Below are 19,778 nucleotides of genomic sequence, written 5' to 3' on the forward strand. Positions count from 1 at the left end.
GCCATATCCATAGCCTTAAAGTATTCATCCACAGACATGGACCCTTGCGTCAATGTTTGAAGACGTTGTTGTAGCTCTCTTTTAAAGTGTGATGGCACAAATCTCTTCCTCATCACCCTCTTCATCTTAGCCCAAGTAGCAATTGGTGCTTGTCCTTCTTGCAATCTATCCCTAGTAAGCTTTTTCCACCAAATAACAGCATAGTCAGAAAACTCAACAACAACAAGTTTAACCTTCTTACCTTCAGAGTAGTTGTGACAGTCAAAGATGGCTTCAACCTTTCTCTCCCAATCAAGATACAAGTCTGGATCCCTTCTTCCCTTGAAAGATGGCATCTTCATCTTTATACTACTTATATTGTCATCTTCTACCCTACCTCTTTGTCCCCTCCTATCTCTTCCTACCCTATTAAAATCAATATCATTAAAGTCATCTATAGGGTTAGCTTGATTTACAATGGGAGCAAGGGGTACATTTCTCCTAGCTTGGGGCGTAACATTATTTCCCCTCCTAAGTTCCGCTATTATATCATTTTGCTCAGCAATGGTGTTCCTTATTTTTTGGAATTGCAAATTTCACCTTTCGAATTGTTGATGCATAGCTTGCAAGGTAAAATCATTTCTTGCTTTGATTTCGGCTTCTAGGAGAACCCTTTGTTCATCATCACTACCTGTACGCGACATCTTAAAAAAGTAATTAAATTGTATCCCACAAATTGGTTTTTCCCTCAATTGATACCACTTGATAACAACAAGGTCGGGAATCCAAACTAGAGTAAGAATTTAAGAAGTAAATGCGGAAGCAATAACAATAAGAAATTGAACGACTAGAATTAAAGTGCAAAAAATAAATGATATGGGAAAATTCAGGGAAAGAATTCCCCGAACTTTCAAGAACGCAGGTTCTATAGCCTTGACAAGATCAAAGCAACAACGTTTTGATTTATTGAAGAAATCAACGCCTTTACTTAAGAACAAATCAAAAACAATAGATTCGGATCTTGACCGCTTTACGAGTAACTTGAGACAACAATTAATAACTAGTTTTAATCGCCTTCTAAGAATACCACAAAGGAATCAATGATATCACAATAAATAAGTTATCTTACTACCTTGAACTGTGAACTAGTAAAGGTTGAAAGATAAATCTCAAAGCATAAGTAACAAAGGTTCAAAAGAACTCTCAAGTATAATATTATTAATCAATAATCAATTACCACAATGAATGAAAAGAACTCCTATTTATAGGAGGTAAAAATCCTTAAAACTAGGTAGGGTGGCTGCCAAGGCAAACCCTAACTTGGAGGCTAAGCTAAATACTAGAAAACTTAATAAAAGCTAATAAAAATTAGGAGGGTGGGCGGCCAAAACCCTTAGGGGCAGATTTGGGCCTTAAAACTACTAGTTTGGGCCATTGGTTTGGACTCTAATTGGGCTCCTTTTGAAACACCCCCTTTTGGACCTCTTTTAAGCTCATTTTAAGCTCTTCTAGGTGCCCGTTTGGTGGACTTCAAGGGCTAATGTTGGGACCCAATCTTTCTCCTCTTGGACTTCAATTTGGGCCACCAAATAATTGTAAAACTTGGATAATTCATCTCCTTTGGGCTTGAGCTCTTCCTCTACAATTAAAAGATTCTTTATTTGCCATTGAAGTCCATCAACCTTAGTCTGCAATTCTTTAGCTTGAGATCTTGTAAATGGCCTTCTTGGAGATTCCAAAACTCTATCATTGTCCTTGATGCTATCAAGTTGGACCTTCAATAAACAAGAACTTTTCCAATATTAAGATGAACCTCCAATTTGTTCATAGAAATGTCAAATTCCGGCAACTCGAACTTGAACGGAAAAAAATGGATGGCGTTTTGATCGTGACCAACGAACAGAAAACTCGACCAGGCAGCAATCGGACTCCCAAAATTGAAACCGTAGACAACAAGCCAACTAGTGGTCGAAATGGATTTGAAGAGGCCTAGAGATTTGGTGTGGGTGCAGCTAAGCTTCCCTCTCTTCGTTCATTTTTTTAAATTCTTTTTAACTTTTGTATTAAAATCTAATTGTGGCCTTTTTGCAACAGAACTCCTCACCATAATAAACAGCAAGAGTACACTTTCCCACACATCTCTACACTTGAATTGTTTTTGCTGATTTTCACTAATGGATTATTGAATGGGTCGTCATATTTGAGAGGATTTGAAATGCCTCTTCTATCAGATCTTAACTTCCCACGCCTGACAAGATCAGCTGCAGAACCAGGGCATTTGGGTCGTGTACGAGAGGAGGCGGCTCTCAAGATGATCGCTCTTTTTTGGATTTTCGTTGAAGCTTCGGTTTTTGGGTGGGTAGCTGATTTTGTGGTTTTGAGGTGACGACTCTCTCTAGATCTAGGATTTAGGAATTAGGCCTTATTTTATAGGGGTAGGAATTAGGTTAGGTCAAATGGGGAATGGGTATGGCCTCAATGTTTTGGGCTATGGGAATTGGGTTTGGATTTAGGAAATTGGGTTGGACCCTGTCTTTTGGGTTTGAATTTAGGCTAGGAAGACCAAATAGTACAATGTATCTATAAAATGTAAAAGTTCACTCTAAATTAAAATAAACTAATATAAAACTAAATACTAAAAGTGAAACTAATTTTTGTATTTTCCAATGTTATATACTATAAATATAAATATACTAATTGACTTTAAACTAAAGATAAAAAATATTTTTGTAATTTTTATAATAAAATAAAGTAAAAGAGTCAAAACTATTTAAAATAGCAATATTAAACCTAAACTACATATTTAAATGCTAAAATGTGTAAAATCTTGGGGAGGGTTAAAAATTACATGTCTATAATAGTTCATATATTGTACCTCCTCTTCTTGTTCATTATAAGAATTATCTTGATCAAAACCACTATCTTCTTGCACATAATTCTCCACTCGATTTTGAGCTTGTGGACCCTTGGCCCTTCTCTTGTTTACCATCATGTTCACCCCTTCCATGGCATTGACTTGCTTAGGATTTTGCACTTGATGAAGTTGAGCCTTTGCTAGTTGATTCATTGTAGTTGTCAATTTGGCAATGGCTTGCCCATGGTCATGCAACTCTTTATGAAGGTGGATCATGTTTGGATCACCTTATGGAACATTAGACCGGGATTTCCACACCGATGATATTTCCACCATTTCATCCAAAATCTCACAAGCCTCCGCATAAGGCATAGTCATATAATTTCCACCGGCAAGTTGATTCACTACACATTGGTTGGTCGTGTTAGTCCTATGATAGAAGGTTTGTTGAATCATGTTTTCCGTCATATCGTTGTTGGGACATTCCTTGACCACTGTTCTATATCGCTCCCATTTCTCGTGTAGTGGTTCATTGGGCTCTTGCTTGAATGCCAAAATCTCATCTCGAAGTGTAGCCATATGCCTGGGAGAGGAGAACTTAGCAATAAATTTTTTCGCCAACTCATCCCAAGTACGAATGGAATGGTTCGGTAATCATTCCAACCAATCTAAAGCATTCCCCCGTAGAGAGAAGGGAAAAAGCCTTAGCCTTAATGCATCCTCGGGGACATTTGTTTGTTTGCTCCCCCAATAAGTGTCCACAAACCCCTTCAAATGTTTATACGCATTTTGACTTGGAGCACCGGTGAAGAAACCTCGTTGCTCCAGCAAAGTGAGCATCACATTGGCGATGTGAAAGTTGCCCGCCCTAATACAGGGAGGGACTATTGCACTAGCATACCTTTCATCGGGTAATATCTGGTGTGGAGCCGCTCGTGGTAGAGGTGGGGGTGGAGCGGTAATATTGTCATGAGGGGCCCAGCCTCTTCTATTGTCTTGAGGTTCGGGCGGAACCTTATCAACTTGCTCATCCTCGACGTCCACGTCCCCCAAAAGCATATTTCCAAGTTCATTGTTTGCCGCCATGATTGTACCTAAAATTGTTTCACACAAGTTAGTAACACGGAAGGAAAAGAAGATATTCCAAAAACAAACCCAAGTATATAGCTAACACCGTTATAACTCCCTGGCAATGGCGCCAAAAATTGATGACATCCACAACACACCTCAATAGAGATATGATACGGTCGTGTGCAATAATAAATACTCAACTAGGAGTCAGGGTCGAATCCACTAGGAGTTATGAGGGGTGTTAGGGGTATATATTTGAAATAAGCAATTGAGTTATCTAGATTGCACTTCCACAATATAGTTTTATTTACTACTTTTACTGTTACTCTAATAAATGCAGCTAAAGAGAATAGGCTAGAGATAAACTTTTTTGAGGTTTTTCCAAATGCGTAAAAGGCCTAGGGCTGTGACCATTACCTAGGTGTTTTCCTAATGGGATAAAGACGTTAATGCTTGTTTTGTTGATTGGAGTGTATTATAGCTCTCAACTCTACAGTACCCACACAATACCTCTCGGTGAGAGAGTGATTTTGCCTAATTTGACTTTCTCAAGCCCAATTGGTTATCAACCAAAATAGTTGATAAGAGCTCAAGTCGGGTTATTACTATCTCTAGGTTGAACCCTTTAATTAGGTTAATCAACTCTCAATTAACCCAATTCCTTGTTAGCTAAGTCATCCTAGACTAGGTCCCTCTTTCTCAAGTAGAGACTAAGTCAAATAGGCATGAATCAATATTTGCAACCATTAATTCTAAAATTGAAGCATGAACTAAGCTAAATAATCAACACCCAATCATCAACAAGCACTAAATTAGATACCCATAAGGTTTACACACTAGGGTTGGGTCACATTCCTAGTAAAAGTCTAGCTACTCATAATGGGATTTGAAGAAAAAAAAGAAGAAAAGCTAATTAAACTCATAATGGAAGATTAAAATGATGAAATCTAATGTAAATACACCAAAATAATGTAAATCTTCCTAAAGTAGTAAAGAAAAACGGCTACAACAATTTCAGATGCTCAAACTTGACCTATTTTGTGAAACTCGTCTAATTATACAGGGCCAAAAATTACGGACAAATATACCCCTTCGGGAGGTTCTACGGCCGCACAATTCCATGTGCGGTCCGCAGATTTCTTCAGTTGGCAGGAAGGTGAGTTCTGCGGCCGCACATTTTTGGACTGTGGCCGTACAATTCTTATGTGGTCCGTACTTCACAAAGGCTCCTAGACTTGGTCTTTTTGCATACTCTCTGATCTTTGACTCTTACCCCAGTTCTGCGGCCGCACAATTGATGTGCGGTCCGCGCATTGCTGAAGAGTTTTGTTAGATTTTTCTTCTTGGTTTGTGACCGCAGATGGAATTCTGCGGTCCGCAATTTCTTCTGCGGCTGCAGGATTCCTTCTGCGGATCGCACATTTGTGCTTCTGCGCCTTTTATTGCCTTGTACTTCGAAACACTCCTTTTTGAGTCAAATTTCATCTTGGGAGACCAAGCTTCCAGCATTCCTGCAATTTGCACAATTTCATTAGTTTCGGGAACACAATTCAATACCTTCGGACTAAAACAAAAGCTAAAAGGTGCTAACAAGCCGTCAAAATCCCCACTTATCAGGTACGCATGGCCTCCGTGGTAGACAAGATGCAGTGAGTGAAACTTAGATGGATTAGGCATGTGAAGAGGAGACATCTGGATTCCCTAGTGAGAAGGTGTGAGAGATTGACAATGGCAGGTCTAACGAGAGGTAGAGGTAGGCCGAAGAAGTATTGGAGAGAGGTGAATAGGCAGGACATGACACATAGTTAGCTTACCGAGGATATGACCCTTGCTAGGAGAGTGTGCATGTCGAGAATTAGGTAAAAGGTTACTAGATAATCGAACGTCTTTCCTTTCATTCCAGTACGTAGTAGTAGCATTATTATCATACTCATTTATTTTTAGATTCCTATTACTACGTGATGTTGTTTTTGTTTTGGTTTTCTATTATCTTGTTATTGTTACTGCTTCTTTGACTTTTCACTAGTGCATTTCTTTCTCTATATTGTTGGGATTATACATGCTTGCTTTGAGCCGAGGGCCTATTGGGAACAACCTCTCTACCTGCACAAGGTAGGGGTAATGCTACATACTCACGACCCTCCTCAGACCCCACTTGTAGGATTACACTGGGTATGTCATTGTTGTTGTAGTTGTTAAATTTGATTTTAGAATCCTTCACAATCCTATATTAAATTTGATTTACTTGTGGACCGAAATATGATTATACTTGGCTCGTATTTCATCTTCGGCTTTTCATGTAGCCTCCTCATAGATGTGGTTCTTCCATATGACTTCTATGAGCGCAATGTCTTTTGATGACACTTCCTTAGTACAACTACAAAAAATAAGGTTTTCAATAACGACGTTCTGTGATGATCTCTTAAGTCGCCACCAAAAGTAAGAGCCGAGTCGTCACAACTTTAGCGGTGATTTATATACCGCCATTTTGAGAAGTGATCTACCATAAATCTATTTTATGGCGCATTTATTTTCTTTTTGTGGCGAGCTTCGTCGTCAAAAAAACTAATTTATTTTATTATTAGCTTTTGTAGCAACTAAGCTTGGTACAAAAGTAAACAAATGCCCCCCAAAATAAATTTAAGTTAGGTCGCTACTGAAAAAGCGACATAAAATTTGCCGCTAAAATCATTACTTATTGTGGTAACACGACACTTACTTTTTGTGGTGACTAAAGAGATTGCCATAAAATACTGTCACTGAAAACCTTATTCCTGACTCCTGTATAGTACCTATCAGGAATAGCCACTAGCATTTCCTCATAAGACAAATTAATCAAGTTGTATAGCCAAAATCACATGAGAGGATACGATGTATACTTCCACAATATAGCATAACACACATGGGAATCTTTCCCATTTGTATTAGTCTTGCAAATCATTGAAGCTCGGCCTTACCCTACTCACAAGTTGAACGACCAGAAACAAAGTTTAGTGATATCTTTCTTCATCCCCTCTCACTAATAACAATTACTTCATGTCATAGTACATCTTAATTAGTGGCCCCAGAACGTAGTGTATAGGTGTGAGATTAATCAAGAATAGCTTGTCTCAGCCCATCTACGTCTAGTACTAAACATGTTTGAGATATTGGTGTCTATTGGGGGTATTGAATGATGCATTTGGTTAAATTTGAGCAGGCCAAAAAAGAGGTTAGTCCATTAATCACGTCCAAATATGCCTCCTAAATGGTTCAGCGATCGTTACAAATATAATCCGGTTCACAAGTTCAAAGTCGAATCCCACATGAAATTAACCTACTCATTACAACCACTAGTTTCGCAAGAATTCAAGTAATCAACCTACAGAAATATTAAATAATGAGTTTAGTATTTACTAACTAAAATCAAAGTACTTAAAATAATGTAACTTTATTACTAACAGAGCAAATATTGTAGACGATTGGAAAGGTCTAGGGTGATGATTTTCCCAATCGTTGGAATCCTCCCCGCTACGTTTCCTATAAATTCGCCTAAGTATTCTCTACCGATTGTGAGTACTTCGGGTGTTGTAATTTTCTTCCGGGCAAATACTACAATTTACTATACGTATTCTTCCGAACTACACTAGTTGGCACTAATTCGCCGCTCACTAAGATCGCACCAAAGTTTCGTTATTCCTAATCCCACCTTTAAACCCTCCATATCGATTCTTCACATACGTTAGGAGTGATATTGTTCAACAACTACCTAAATATGTATCATTTCCAAGTAATACACACTAAATAGGTACAATCAATCGAGGGCCCTTCAATCAACAACAATAATAACGTAGTTGAATAAGTAGAGAAAATCTAATGGCAAATTTATATTAAATGCAATGAAACATCCTTCGAAAGTTTTCATCAAACCCCTAGATAAAAGAGTTTAGCTACTCATAATTGTTTGCATGACTACAATATTAGAATTCATCACCAATAATAGAAAAAGGAAGAAGAAAGATAAAAACTCATTTCTGAATCTTTCGCCTTGCTCCTTGCTTGTTCTTGCCTTCAAAAATATTGTGTAGCCCTTCAAATATGGTTTCAAATTGTATTTATACCGAATAGGATTGATGTGGGGTGTCCTTAAGCTCTCCTAACTATTTTGAAAAGGATAAGTTCAGTCGCGCACCTAGGGTTCATACATCGCATGACCCCTAGGCACGCGTTCCCAATTTTTTTGTCTTCTTTGTTTCTTTCGCTTGTTGGGGGTTGGTGCCAAAGTGTCATACTTCACTGGTTTCGATTCACTTTCTAGGCCATTTCGCGCGTACCTTTCATGTAATGCACCAATTATGACACGCTCCCAACTCATGTATCTCCACTTCTTCTTGCATTCAATCATCCAATATTTGCCAACTTCCATCCAAACTCATTCCTACACACGCTAAACATGTGATGAGCATATTTCATGTTTGTAAGCATGTAATCTCCCGCAACTCACACACAAAATGATATAAAATTGTACTCAAAATCATGCATTTTTATTCATTTATCATCCATCCTGTTGGACATTGCAAAGCATAATCTAGAGGTCAAAGAAGGCATTCCGTCCAATTAATTAATCAATCATATTCCAATTAGACAATATCTAAGGCTTTGATATGTACTAGATTATCTTTGATTCAATTGGTTAAGTCTATTGAAAATGTTAAAGGAGAGCATAGGGAACAAAGCATATAGTTGTACTAATATTCTGAGACTAAATAGAATCAGCAATTTAGCATTTTCCTTTTTTCTATAAGATGTGAGAGCACCAAAGAGTGTTCAGCCAAAAATTCATACCCTACAAGAGTAGGAAAATTTTTTTTTGTCTACTCTAATTTAGCTCCGTAGCCACTACCTTAATATTTCTTTACAAACATTTTCTTTAAATAATAAAAAATATGTCTCGCCAAATTTAATATCGCTTTTTTATTTATGTATCTCTGCATCAGATTCTGAAACAATTAGCATAGGCTTGGGTATTTTCAATATTATATTTGAATCCACTCTTAGGAATTTCTTTTTTCTTAAGATAGAAAGCTCCAAAGTGTTTTGATTAAAAAGAAAAAGTGTTCTGATTGTAATATACATAGACTATCTCTAACCCACCCCCCCCTCCCCCCCCCCAAAAAAAAATGTTTTGTCAAATTGTTAGTTCTAAGTTCTTAGTGATATCAATAGGGCACGAGAACATACTTAAAAATATATCTATACACCAAATAGTGAGGCAGCCATTGTTCATATTAGCTAGGTTTATTTCCAAGTCCCAACCTATAAATGAATAAATAAATAAATAAATAAATAAATAAGAGGAAGAAGATGCGAAAAAGAAAATGACTATTGAAGATAGCATACGTGAACCTAAACAGAAAAGGGTAATAAGAGGACTACTTACCTTGCACTTGCAAGAGATTATTTTCACGACTTTATGTGTTATAGTGTCGGATGTGCGAACAAGATCTCACATTAAAAATTAAAAAAATAAGAATATAATATTACATACAAAGTGTTTGAATACTCTTAATTGTGTGAAGCCTCGGAGAACACCGTACAAACCTGGCCCAGAACTTGTGTAACTTAGTTCGAGGTGTATATTTATAAGTTTGAGGAGGGAATTATTGAGTGCGCAAAAAGTTGAAGAAAAAAGAACTATGCATACAAGGTACTGAAATACTCCTAATATAATACATTTTGGGAAACACCATTGCGAGTTTGACCTAAAATGAAATTAGATTGGTTGGCTTAGCCCAACACTAAACCTTCTTGTCATGGTATATGATGACAACTTTTACCGTTGCATCAATAGTTCAATACCCCTTTCAAAACTACACCTAAATGCAAAGGAATATGTAAAATTTATCAAGTAAAGTCGAGTCAGGATTTTAATCTTATGGGTTCGGAATTTTTGAACGACAAATTCATATTTAATGAATTTGGGTTCAGCCGAACCTATAGTTCGGGTTCTGCCTCCGCCCCTAGAGAAAGCCTTCTATTTAGGCCTAGATCAGGTTCTAATGGTGTTCCATCATATCAAAAATATAAGAAACCTCGATATAGAATGAGTCATATGGTCACTTCATCTTAGAATCAGTGTCTTGTTAGCCCCAAGCAGTCTTTGATTCCCATCTCCACAGTTCTTGGCATTGATGCAGCCATGTGTGAAAGAAAATAAAAGACTCTTAAAAGTCTTTGAAATGAACAACACGTACAAACTTTGCTTACAATTTACAACCATCTCATCAATGCCTGGAGAATATATATCAATGCTAAAGAACAAACATAATCTTAGCTAATTTTGATTCCAACTTTTATATATTGCTCAGATATGTATACTTCATCAAAGTGTAGTATTGGAAGAGCTGGAATCTTTCCATAATTAGTTAAGAAAGATGTCCCAAAGAATGTCTACTTGCTATTTTTGGTATAATTATTAATTAAATGAAGTTCATTTCACCACATTAGCATAAACATTTGGCCCAAACAGTAGCCAGTAAAAACAACGTGTTCTAAACAAGTATACTTGTTATTGTATGTTCATTGTATTCAATAACTTTGGCTCGAGCCATGTATGTATGTGTAAAAAATTCCTCTAAGTTCATACAAATAATAGATTTGAACACAAATCAAATGGTCCACGGTGAAATCCTAAACTCGAATCCATAATATTCAAATCATGAATTTGCCTCACCTGTTTGGTTTTGTAAAGACTAAAATAACCTCGGTTGGTGCCTTATAGCACAAGCTTTTCTTTTATCTGTTAGGGATATAGTAGATATGCCCTAGATCCAATATCATATTTGATGATTTGAACATATTTTTGTGAACATCATTTGATATAAAATATATATGGCATTTGATATTCTTTTATCATTGTTATTAATTGCTTGATTAATTTGATAAGGTCCTTGATTAAATTTTGAGATTTGTCATCGTGATAGAGATCATGATAATGAGAGCAAAGTCTCTTACAATTTAATCTAAATTTGTTCTTGATCGTAGGATTATTAATTTGGACATTAGTAATCCGGTTAGATCAATATTTATGTGACCGTCTTTATGGGATAAAGATTAGTTGATCTCATTAACTAAATCACATAGATAGATGATGCATATAGAGATATGATCATTGAACCGACTCATTGGATAATTCCTAATGGTTAGAATTACCATAAACTGTCAATAGGATATTCTCTTGAAGAATGTGATGTAAGAATTTCCTTTGACCTGAGATCATCATAGTAATTGACAAGTTATTTATTGTGCTTTGATACCAGACACCTATGGCCCTAGGGCGATAGTTGAAAGGATATTGGGTATGATTAAATACTTGTAGAATTAGTGATTGATCAAGATGGAATCTGTCAACTCTTGGTAATGAGTTTAAGCTCCATGTCGTCATGAATTATAAACGACCAAACTAAGACCTTGGCCAGGGCAATTGAATGAAAGAAGAAATGAGTTTCTTAGGTCATTCAATGGTCGATTATATTTGACATGAACACATAGTTGGTCGCCTATTAGGATTTGACAGTTGAACCATATCCTAGGGTGATCCAGAGCTATAAGGACAGAAGGAATTACTACATTAATTCTTCTATTGGTTCTTGAGAGTAAATTGTATACTTCATGCTATCCGGTCGTTAAGGAGTGTTGCTAGACGCCACCCTTGATTAGTATATTAATGTGATTAACTTACTACCGGCTTAGTATTGAACCTATGGGGTCGCACACTAACGAGTGTTCTGATCTTTGCTAGAGGATTAATTATTTTATTATTTGGTAATTAAATTAAGGAATTTAATTAGTCAAATGCATTTAGTTATTAGTCCAAATGAAATATTATTATATTCTTTGCTAGCACAAAGGATATAATTAATATTGTGAACAAATTGAAGTTTTCTATTTGGAATAGAAAATTAAATTATATCTCTTAATTGAAATATATATGTGATATATATTAAGTACTCGTAGTTAATACTAATATATATAAAGGTTGTATATTTAATATTAATTTATTCTTACCAATTTGGAATTGGAATTGTGAAGTGCTTAACTGACGTATACGTTAAATCCAATGTTGAATTGGATTTGGCGTGAATCGGGACGTCGGCAGCTCAAATCCAATTTGAAATTGGATTAATATAATATTTTAATAAGAAAATATTTCATGGACTTGCAAAATAAGTCACGGCCTTTTAAGTTTTTTTTTTTTTAACCTATTGGAAAAAGGATTACTTGAGGTGATATATAAATATCACCATATACGTGAGAAAAAAGGCCACAAAATAAGAGATATATTCCTGAATTTTCTTGTCGCATTATTTGTTGGAGTTTTGAGAAAACTTCAGCGCAAGTTTTACATTGAATTTGTTCGCGGGTTTCATTGATCAAAGAGTTGATAGCAAGGATCAGTCTCGGTGTGAATACGCATAGAGTCTTCGCACTATCGAAGAAATTTTGAAACGAGACTTTCTTCACCAGGTACGTCTTAGATCCGATCTATTGACATGTAAATAAATTTTAAACACGAAAAGATCTTCCTAGGATTGGTATTGTCTTCCGCTGCGTGTTACGAACACCTATACGCAATCCTTCATTATCTTCCATTTCTTCTTTTGTTGTCACCCAGGGTGAGGGGGTGGGGTTGGGCTGCCATCTTGTACTACATAAAGGTGGTTTTAATTTGATGCAAAGTAACCTAGTTAGGACTAGGTATTTTATTCCAAAGTGTTGGCTATACTTTTGGAATCACGAAAGATGGAATTTCTTTTTCTTTTAGATTTCTCCCTTTCTACTTTACTGAAATATCTATATTACATCATGCTTTCTATTAGTATTCATTATTTACTGAACTGCCAATTGACCTATGTACCGATCAACTAAGTATGGTACAAATAATTTACAACACTTGGTACGTAGGCAAATGCTGATTCAGGATTTTAAAATTGATGAAATTCAACTTTTAAAATTTTTAACAGTGATTATTATACTTTTGGAATAATGATCAGAATCGAAGTTTTGTAATTTTTTTTAATTTATATCGTATCAAAAATACTGAATCTCATTGAACCCAAAAAACAAAGGCAATATCCGCCTCTACCTATGGCCAGTGGGAAAGAAAAACGTGTATTATCGAACAAGGAGCTTTTAGACGATGTTAAGGTGGATAAGTAATTTGATACCCTTATTTATGGGGACCGATAATTCAAAGAATAATAACTTATGTTAGTCTTATTTAAGGATAAGGTTTATGTTTTATGCTTAGATATTATTTTGTTTCCTATGACAGTGTTATATCATGTTCGTCGGACGACGAAACATCTAACTAAATAACTAATACCAATTGTGTTGCTTTCACATGCAGGGACAAAGTGAAAAAACGGTACAGTTTTTTGTATGGGGTAAAATATGCTATGTTAAGTGATTGCATAAGAGAGTGACACGTGGAGTCGAAGGCAGAGGATAGCTAAAACCGAAGACAACTATTCCATCTGTTACCAGAAAGAATTGTGCTTATAAAGATGAAATAAATACCTACCACCTGTAGAATTTAATGAAGAATATTCTATAACATTTAGTACACTGCCCGTTATAGAAAATTTGTCATTCATGTCTGCCGTTACACATTCTTCAATGGTCCTCATAATTGATATTAAAGAAGGGCAGGATCCTAGGACCTTGTTCCCTAGGTGCAGCTATAAATAATGAGCTCTATTATCATTGTAAAGGACACGAATATTCTAGCAAACGTATGCTATAATCTGTTCAAAGCTTTATACAATTTTATTTTTTTGCTTTTTGATTCCATCGTTGTTGTATCCGGAAGCCCTGCTCCCGGAACTACTTTTTCTGCTGTTTTATTTTCATCTCAAGGCTAAGTATTGCATATTATTTCAATTCTTCTATTATTTCAGGATCGAATTAATTCACTTGTCTAGAAACCACATATAAATTCAACTGTACCGTTTTACGGCTAAACAGTTTGGCACCCACTGTGGGGCCTAGATAGTCGTGTAATTAAGTTGGTCCTTGCCTTCTTTTACTAACGTATTTTGATTACTTTTTCTTAGCAAAATATCACAGAAAATGACAGATAATGGTGTTAACAACACACACAATCTTGAGGCTCAAGGAGACCAGCCCCGCGACATGTTCGGGGGGTGACTCCTGATGATGCTGAAGAGGAGCATGTTGTTGAAGCGGCAAGGGTCCTGCAGGAGCAACAAGAGGTCATTCTAGGCCATCTCACATGGCAGGATAAGGTTATGACAGAACTAAAGCAGGTGTTGTCGGGTGCTTCCAATAACGCGAACGGACGAGGTCTTGTTCCTCCCGGTGCTCCTGCGAATCAAACAACACAGAGGATCGACAACAATACCCCGAGGGGTGAGGTTGGCTTCTATGGGGCCAGGGGAGCAGATCCGGTCACAACAACGAGAGCGATCCCTTCAAAAGCGAACTCTTACAGTTTACGAGGGAAGTAAATTGCCCGCATGGACCAAATCCCGGGTGCACCACCGATGCTTAAAGGGCCGGACTCAAAGAAGTATACTCAGTTGTCGTACAAACCAAGCATGGCACCAGAATTGATCCCGAAGTGGTTTAAAATGCCCGACGTGCCGAAATATGATGGGACTTTGGACCTTCAGGAGAATATTACCACATATACAACGGCGGTGAAGGGGAACGTCCCCACGAGATCGAATCTGTTTTGCTGAAAAAGTTCAGAGAGACTCTCACGAGGGGAGCCTTGATGTGGTAGTTGTTGTTACCCAAGCATTCCATAGATTCCTTTGGGATGCTCGCGTATTCTTTCGTTAAGGCTCATGCTGGGGACAGAAAGGTGCAGGCCCGGAGGCTAACATATCCATAATTGCACAAGGAGAGTCTGAGTTGCTGCGGGAATTCGTAACCCGGTTCCAGAAGGAAAGGATGTTGCTCCCGGTTGTTCCGGATGAACGGGTGGCTGAAGCATTCACTAAGGGTTTTGAACCCGAGAAGTTTCAATGCCTCCCGGAAGTTGAAGGAAAGCTTGCTCGAATTCCAAGCGATGACTTGGGCGGACGTTCACAACCGGTACGAGTCAAAGATGAAGATTGAGAATGATCAGCTCGGCTTCCCGGCGTTGGCTAAAGGTCAGAAGAAGAATAAAGAAAAATCAAAAGACGATTTCGACACAGACAGGCGATCTTCGAGGGGCCGATTTTTTCCATACAAATGGGCCGAAGGACGCGGCAGAGGTTTCCGGTCGGCAGACAGTTCGTTACTGACAGAAGAACTGATCGCGGCCAAAACAACAGATCGCTACAGGACAAGGAAGCATCAGGTTCTCGAGATCCTTCCTATCCCAAACTTTCAGAATACAAGTGTAGTAGAGTTGGTATCGGCTATGAGAAACATTAAAGAAGCACGGTTCCCGAAGTCGATGAGGTCCGATCCCAGCCAGAGGGATCCTAATTTGTGGTGCGAATACCACGAGACGGACAGCCACCGAACTAGGAACTGCTGACATCTGCGTGGAGAGGTGTTGACACTATTGAAAAATGGCCATCTCAGGGAATTCTTAAGTGACTGGGCCAGAAACAATTACGGTCGCAACCGTGATAACACGCAGCCCTCAAAAATAGGAGCAGACGCCCCGCACCAAACAATCAACATGATTTTCAGGGGGAACGAGATTAACGGGGTTACTTTCTCGGCAGCAAAAAAGACGAAGGTACAGTAACCCACGACAAGAGGCTCCGGGAAGTCATTGAGGACGACATCACTTTCTCGGAGGAAGATGCAGACGGATTATTGCTACCACACAACGACGCATTGGTAATTTCTTTAAATGTATTAGATTTTAAAATCAAATGTGTTCTGGTAGATCCAGGAAGTTCGGCGAATATCATACAATGGAGGGTATTGGAGCCAACCAAACTTACCGGAAGCATCATTCCGGCCATAAAACTCCTCGTCGGGTTTAACCTCGCAAGCGTGACAACCCGAGGAGAGATCCTGCTGCCCACAAATGCCGAGGGGGTGATGAAGACGACCATTTTCGAGGTTGTGGATGGTGATATGGGTTATAACATTATTATGGGAAGACCGTGGTTGCACGAGATAAAAGCCGTACCATCAACGTATCATCAGTTGCTAATATTCTCAACTCCCGAGGGGATTAAACAGATAAAAGGCGACCAACAGGCGACAAAGGAGATGAATGCAATTTCGGTCTCCAATAGCAAAGGGAAGGAGCATGAGGCATAGCAGTTACAAGAACCGGCGCCTGCTCTCGAGTCAAGTGAAGCTAACCAGGGGGAAGAAGCGTTGGAATCTTATCAGGTGCCAAGATATGTCGCGCCCCCTATTTTTCCTCCTCGCGGAGAAAGTCCGGGCTTCGACACTCATGGGGAATCGACTCGTTTCCTTTTGGGATTTGGGTATTTGAAGAGTCGCCACCTAACGGATTATGGTGCGTTAGGGAACCTAGAGCGGTTAACTCATAAACCAGTTTGCATTACCAGAGATTAAGGTAAGGGCTCGAAATAACCTCGAGGGGAAGGTGTTAGGCACCCCTTGTAGTCCACAACGGTGGGTCCCGGCCGAACTTAAACTATGTGAATTAGTCCTTTTACAAACAATTTCAACACATATTCTCAAATAAAAGCATGTTTTCACATTCTAAACACATGTATGATTCAGTTAATGGAAGCAAGGGAGAGGTTTGAACAATTTGCACACATATATACGTAAAGAAAAAGAAGTTCATTTAAAACACATAGGAATTGGGAAAGAGGAGTCCTAGGTTGATTAGCCTACAGGATCATACCCACACAATGCCCGGTAATCACTCCTCAATGAGGGGATACACGTGACATTAGCGCGTAGTCATCATATCCTTACTACCTGATTCCCTCCCCTTGGTCATAGACTAAAGCGTTCTAGCAACCTTGAAAGATATCCTATGCGTGCATTACCCGTCCCTTCCTTGTGGCCCTAGAGGTATTTAGGACCTCTAATTTAGGTAGTTCTAGACCATCCTAAGGTACTTAAAGGAGAAAAATCTAGGCGTCAACCAAAAATAATTAGGACTGCATTAAAGAGGGAACAATTAAAGGCTCACATTTTACCTCCACAAACAGAACAAGTAAGTGCACGTCTCAAACAACAGCTTTCAGATATTTAAGAGGAACTCTAGAACAGGACATCTAGATGAGAAGAAAATATGCAGTATGAAGTTAAGACCGAAGTGTCAAAGACCTATTCAGTTTGCCTACTTATTTTAGACCTGTTGAATATGAGCAGTCACAAATGACAAGGCGTAGTTTTACAATTGCAGAATTTTAGTCGCCATACGGGCTTGCCTAGGCGTATAATAGTGATGTCCTATGAGCATGGTATCTAATCATTGCTCAGGAATGCGGTAAAACAGTAAACAATTTTAAACGGGCAATTTGGATCCTATAGGCATGCTTTCTAGTTAATTAACACATCGTTGAAGAGATGAGTAGGTCAGTTAATTAAACTGATTCAGAACCTACAGGTGTGAATTAAACTGATTTTAAGTCTAACTAAACTGGTTTTAGATCCTATAGGCGTGATTTCTAACTAAACACAAGGTGAAGCAAGCAGAATTTAGTTGACCAAAGCGAAATCCCTATAGGCATAATTTCTATTAAAGCTGATTTTAAATCCTATAGGCATGATTTCTAAGGAGATGCAATTTGAATACATGCTGTAATGGGAACTGAACCTCAGTTACTTTACACCCTATAGGCATGATATCTAAGTGAACATCGAAGCAAATTTACAGGCATGATATTAGGATGTAGGATTGATTTTTGAATCCTATTGGCATGATGTTTAAGTGAACAAACATTGTAATAACTTATAAGCATGATATATAGACAACATATTGTAACGTCCTACAGGCATGGTTTCTAAGAATGTAAGCATTCTTTTAAAATCCTATAGGCAGGATATCTACCCATTCCCCAACAAAATGTGTATAATAATCCCTCCCAGTTTACTAATTTCCCCAATATCTGTTTACAAAGATTATTACAGACCAAGAACTGAATAAATTACATAAATACAAATATACATTAATCTATAGGGAGCCTGAAGTAAGCCCAAAGTAGTTTTCAAGCCTTCAGTAGTCTCAAGTGCCCAACGTTCCATAGCCCAATTCATGTCTAGGTGCGTCAGAGTTCCCTAAGGACCTTAAAGATCCCGGGCAGTGCTTACACTCAGACCTTTCTCAAATAAGAACTGATTTATGTGCAGTGTATAAGTTCCAGCCCTGATATGCCAGAGTTCAGAGAGATCTCAAGGGTCTTAAAGTAGTACTTATACCAGAGGGGCAGGACTTAATGAACTAAGAGTAAGTGAGAGTGCATAATGACTTGAAAGAGTTTGGTAAACAGTAGCAAAGGGGCCTTAGGAGTAAAAGATTTTCTGAAATCAGTACTAGTTAGGGTGGAAAACAGTTTGAGGAAACATGAAGAACATTTTTGAGGTCAGAGATCAGGTTACAGAACACACAGTTTCAAAAACATTTTGGGCAAGCAGACTCTTCATAGAGGGAGATAGGGATTGGGGGACACATAGAATACAGCCTAGTGTATAAGCAAACAGATATACTAATGAGGTTGTGGAATTGACAAGTTAGTTACAAAGATTACAATAAAGACATGTTGATAACACATAAGTCTTAGGCACACAATCAGAATACTTGGTAGGTCTAGATACCTTAACAGGATCTTGTTAGTCAAACTACAATAGGTAATACTTAAATGAACAAACTATGCAGGCACTACATGAAGCATTCAAGGTTTAGAAATACTAACCACATACAGAGCAAACAGGATGTAGACATGCTGGGTGAGACAGTAAGCAAACAATGTGGCTTGGACATACAAGTGAACAAATAGGATTCATGCAATTATTTAAAGCAGGATTGGGCATGCTAAACAGTATACTAGTTATAGCTTTTAACAGAACAAACTTAAACATGTTGAGTGATACAGCAATTAGGCAGTGTAATCTAAGCATGTTGGTTACACATTGAGCATATGACAGTAGAATAGCAAATAGAACTGGAAATCACAACTAATGAACTGCAGCAACAAAGAAACACATAGTTTTGGAATGTGAATTGAATCAGGACATTCCAGTCAAGGAGAGAACACAGAGTATAGAGCAGAGGTGGTGCAAATAGCCAGCCTTGGCTTACAGCCGGCTGGATTAGTGAGAATTGCAAGTAACAGAAGAGAATAGAGAGCTTTTGTGAGTGTGAGAGTGTGGAGGAATTAGTGTTCGTGTTTAAGAAGTTAAAATAAGAGAGTTTATATAGTAGCTCGAGAGTAGAGTAAATAAGGTAAAAGAATCAACTTTAGTCAATTAAGATAGTCATAGAATCCATTCACATAAGGGTTCAGAATAAACCTCCCTTAATTGAAGGCGATCAGCTAAACGGTAATAATAAGGAGTCTAATTAAGGAAAGAAGTTCAAATCAAACCAAATAAAGGAGTTCAGAATAAAATAATCAGGGGTCTAATTAAGGGAAGAATCATGTAAAGGAATCAATAAATATACAGGTAATCAAATGAGGCAAGAATGACTAATTAAGGCCGTAAACAGGGAATCAGGCAAGACTTAGGCATACAAATCTCTAACAGAGCAAATCAATCAGCCAAATTTTAAAGTAACAATGATTCTGGAAAGAATATACCAACTCCCATAAATAGAAAATAAAACTAGTAAAGACTTACACAAAAAACTATAGAAATTAAGCCGGAAAAGCAAGATTCGAAACCCTAATAGGGACTCAATTAGGGTAAAAACTTATAGAATACTAGAATT

General features: G+C 37.8%; 1 protein-coding gene across 1 annotated transcript; it reads left to right on the top strand.

Annotated features, from left to right (window-relative positions):
• The first annotated feature begins 15,145 nt into the window (after positions 1-15,145).
• LOC109220684 lies at positions 15,146-16,180 on the top strand. Its single transcript, XM_019385143.1, has 2 exons — positions 15,146-15,254; positions 15,798-16,180. Exons 1-2 carry the CDS (start codon positions 15,146-15,148, stop codon positions 16,178-16,180), a joined length of 492 nt encoding a protein of 163 aa, XP_019240688.1.
• Positions 16,181-19,778: the final 3,598 nt, after the last annotated feature.

This window comes from Nicotiana attenuata, unplaced genomic scaffold (genome assembly GCF_001879085.1).
Source record: "Nicotiana attenuata strain UT unplaced genomic scaffold, NIATTr2, whole genome shotgun sequence".
In the NCBI taxonomy this organism is placed as follows: domain Eukaryota; kingdom Viridiplantae; phylum Streptophyta; class Magnoliopsida; order Solanales; family Solanaceae; genus Nicotiana; species Nicotiana attenuata.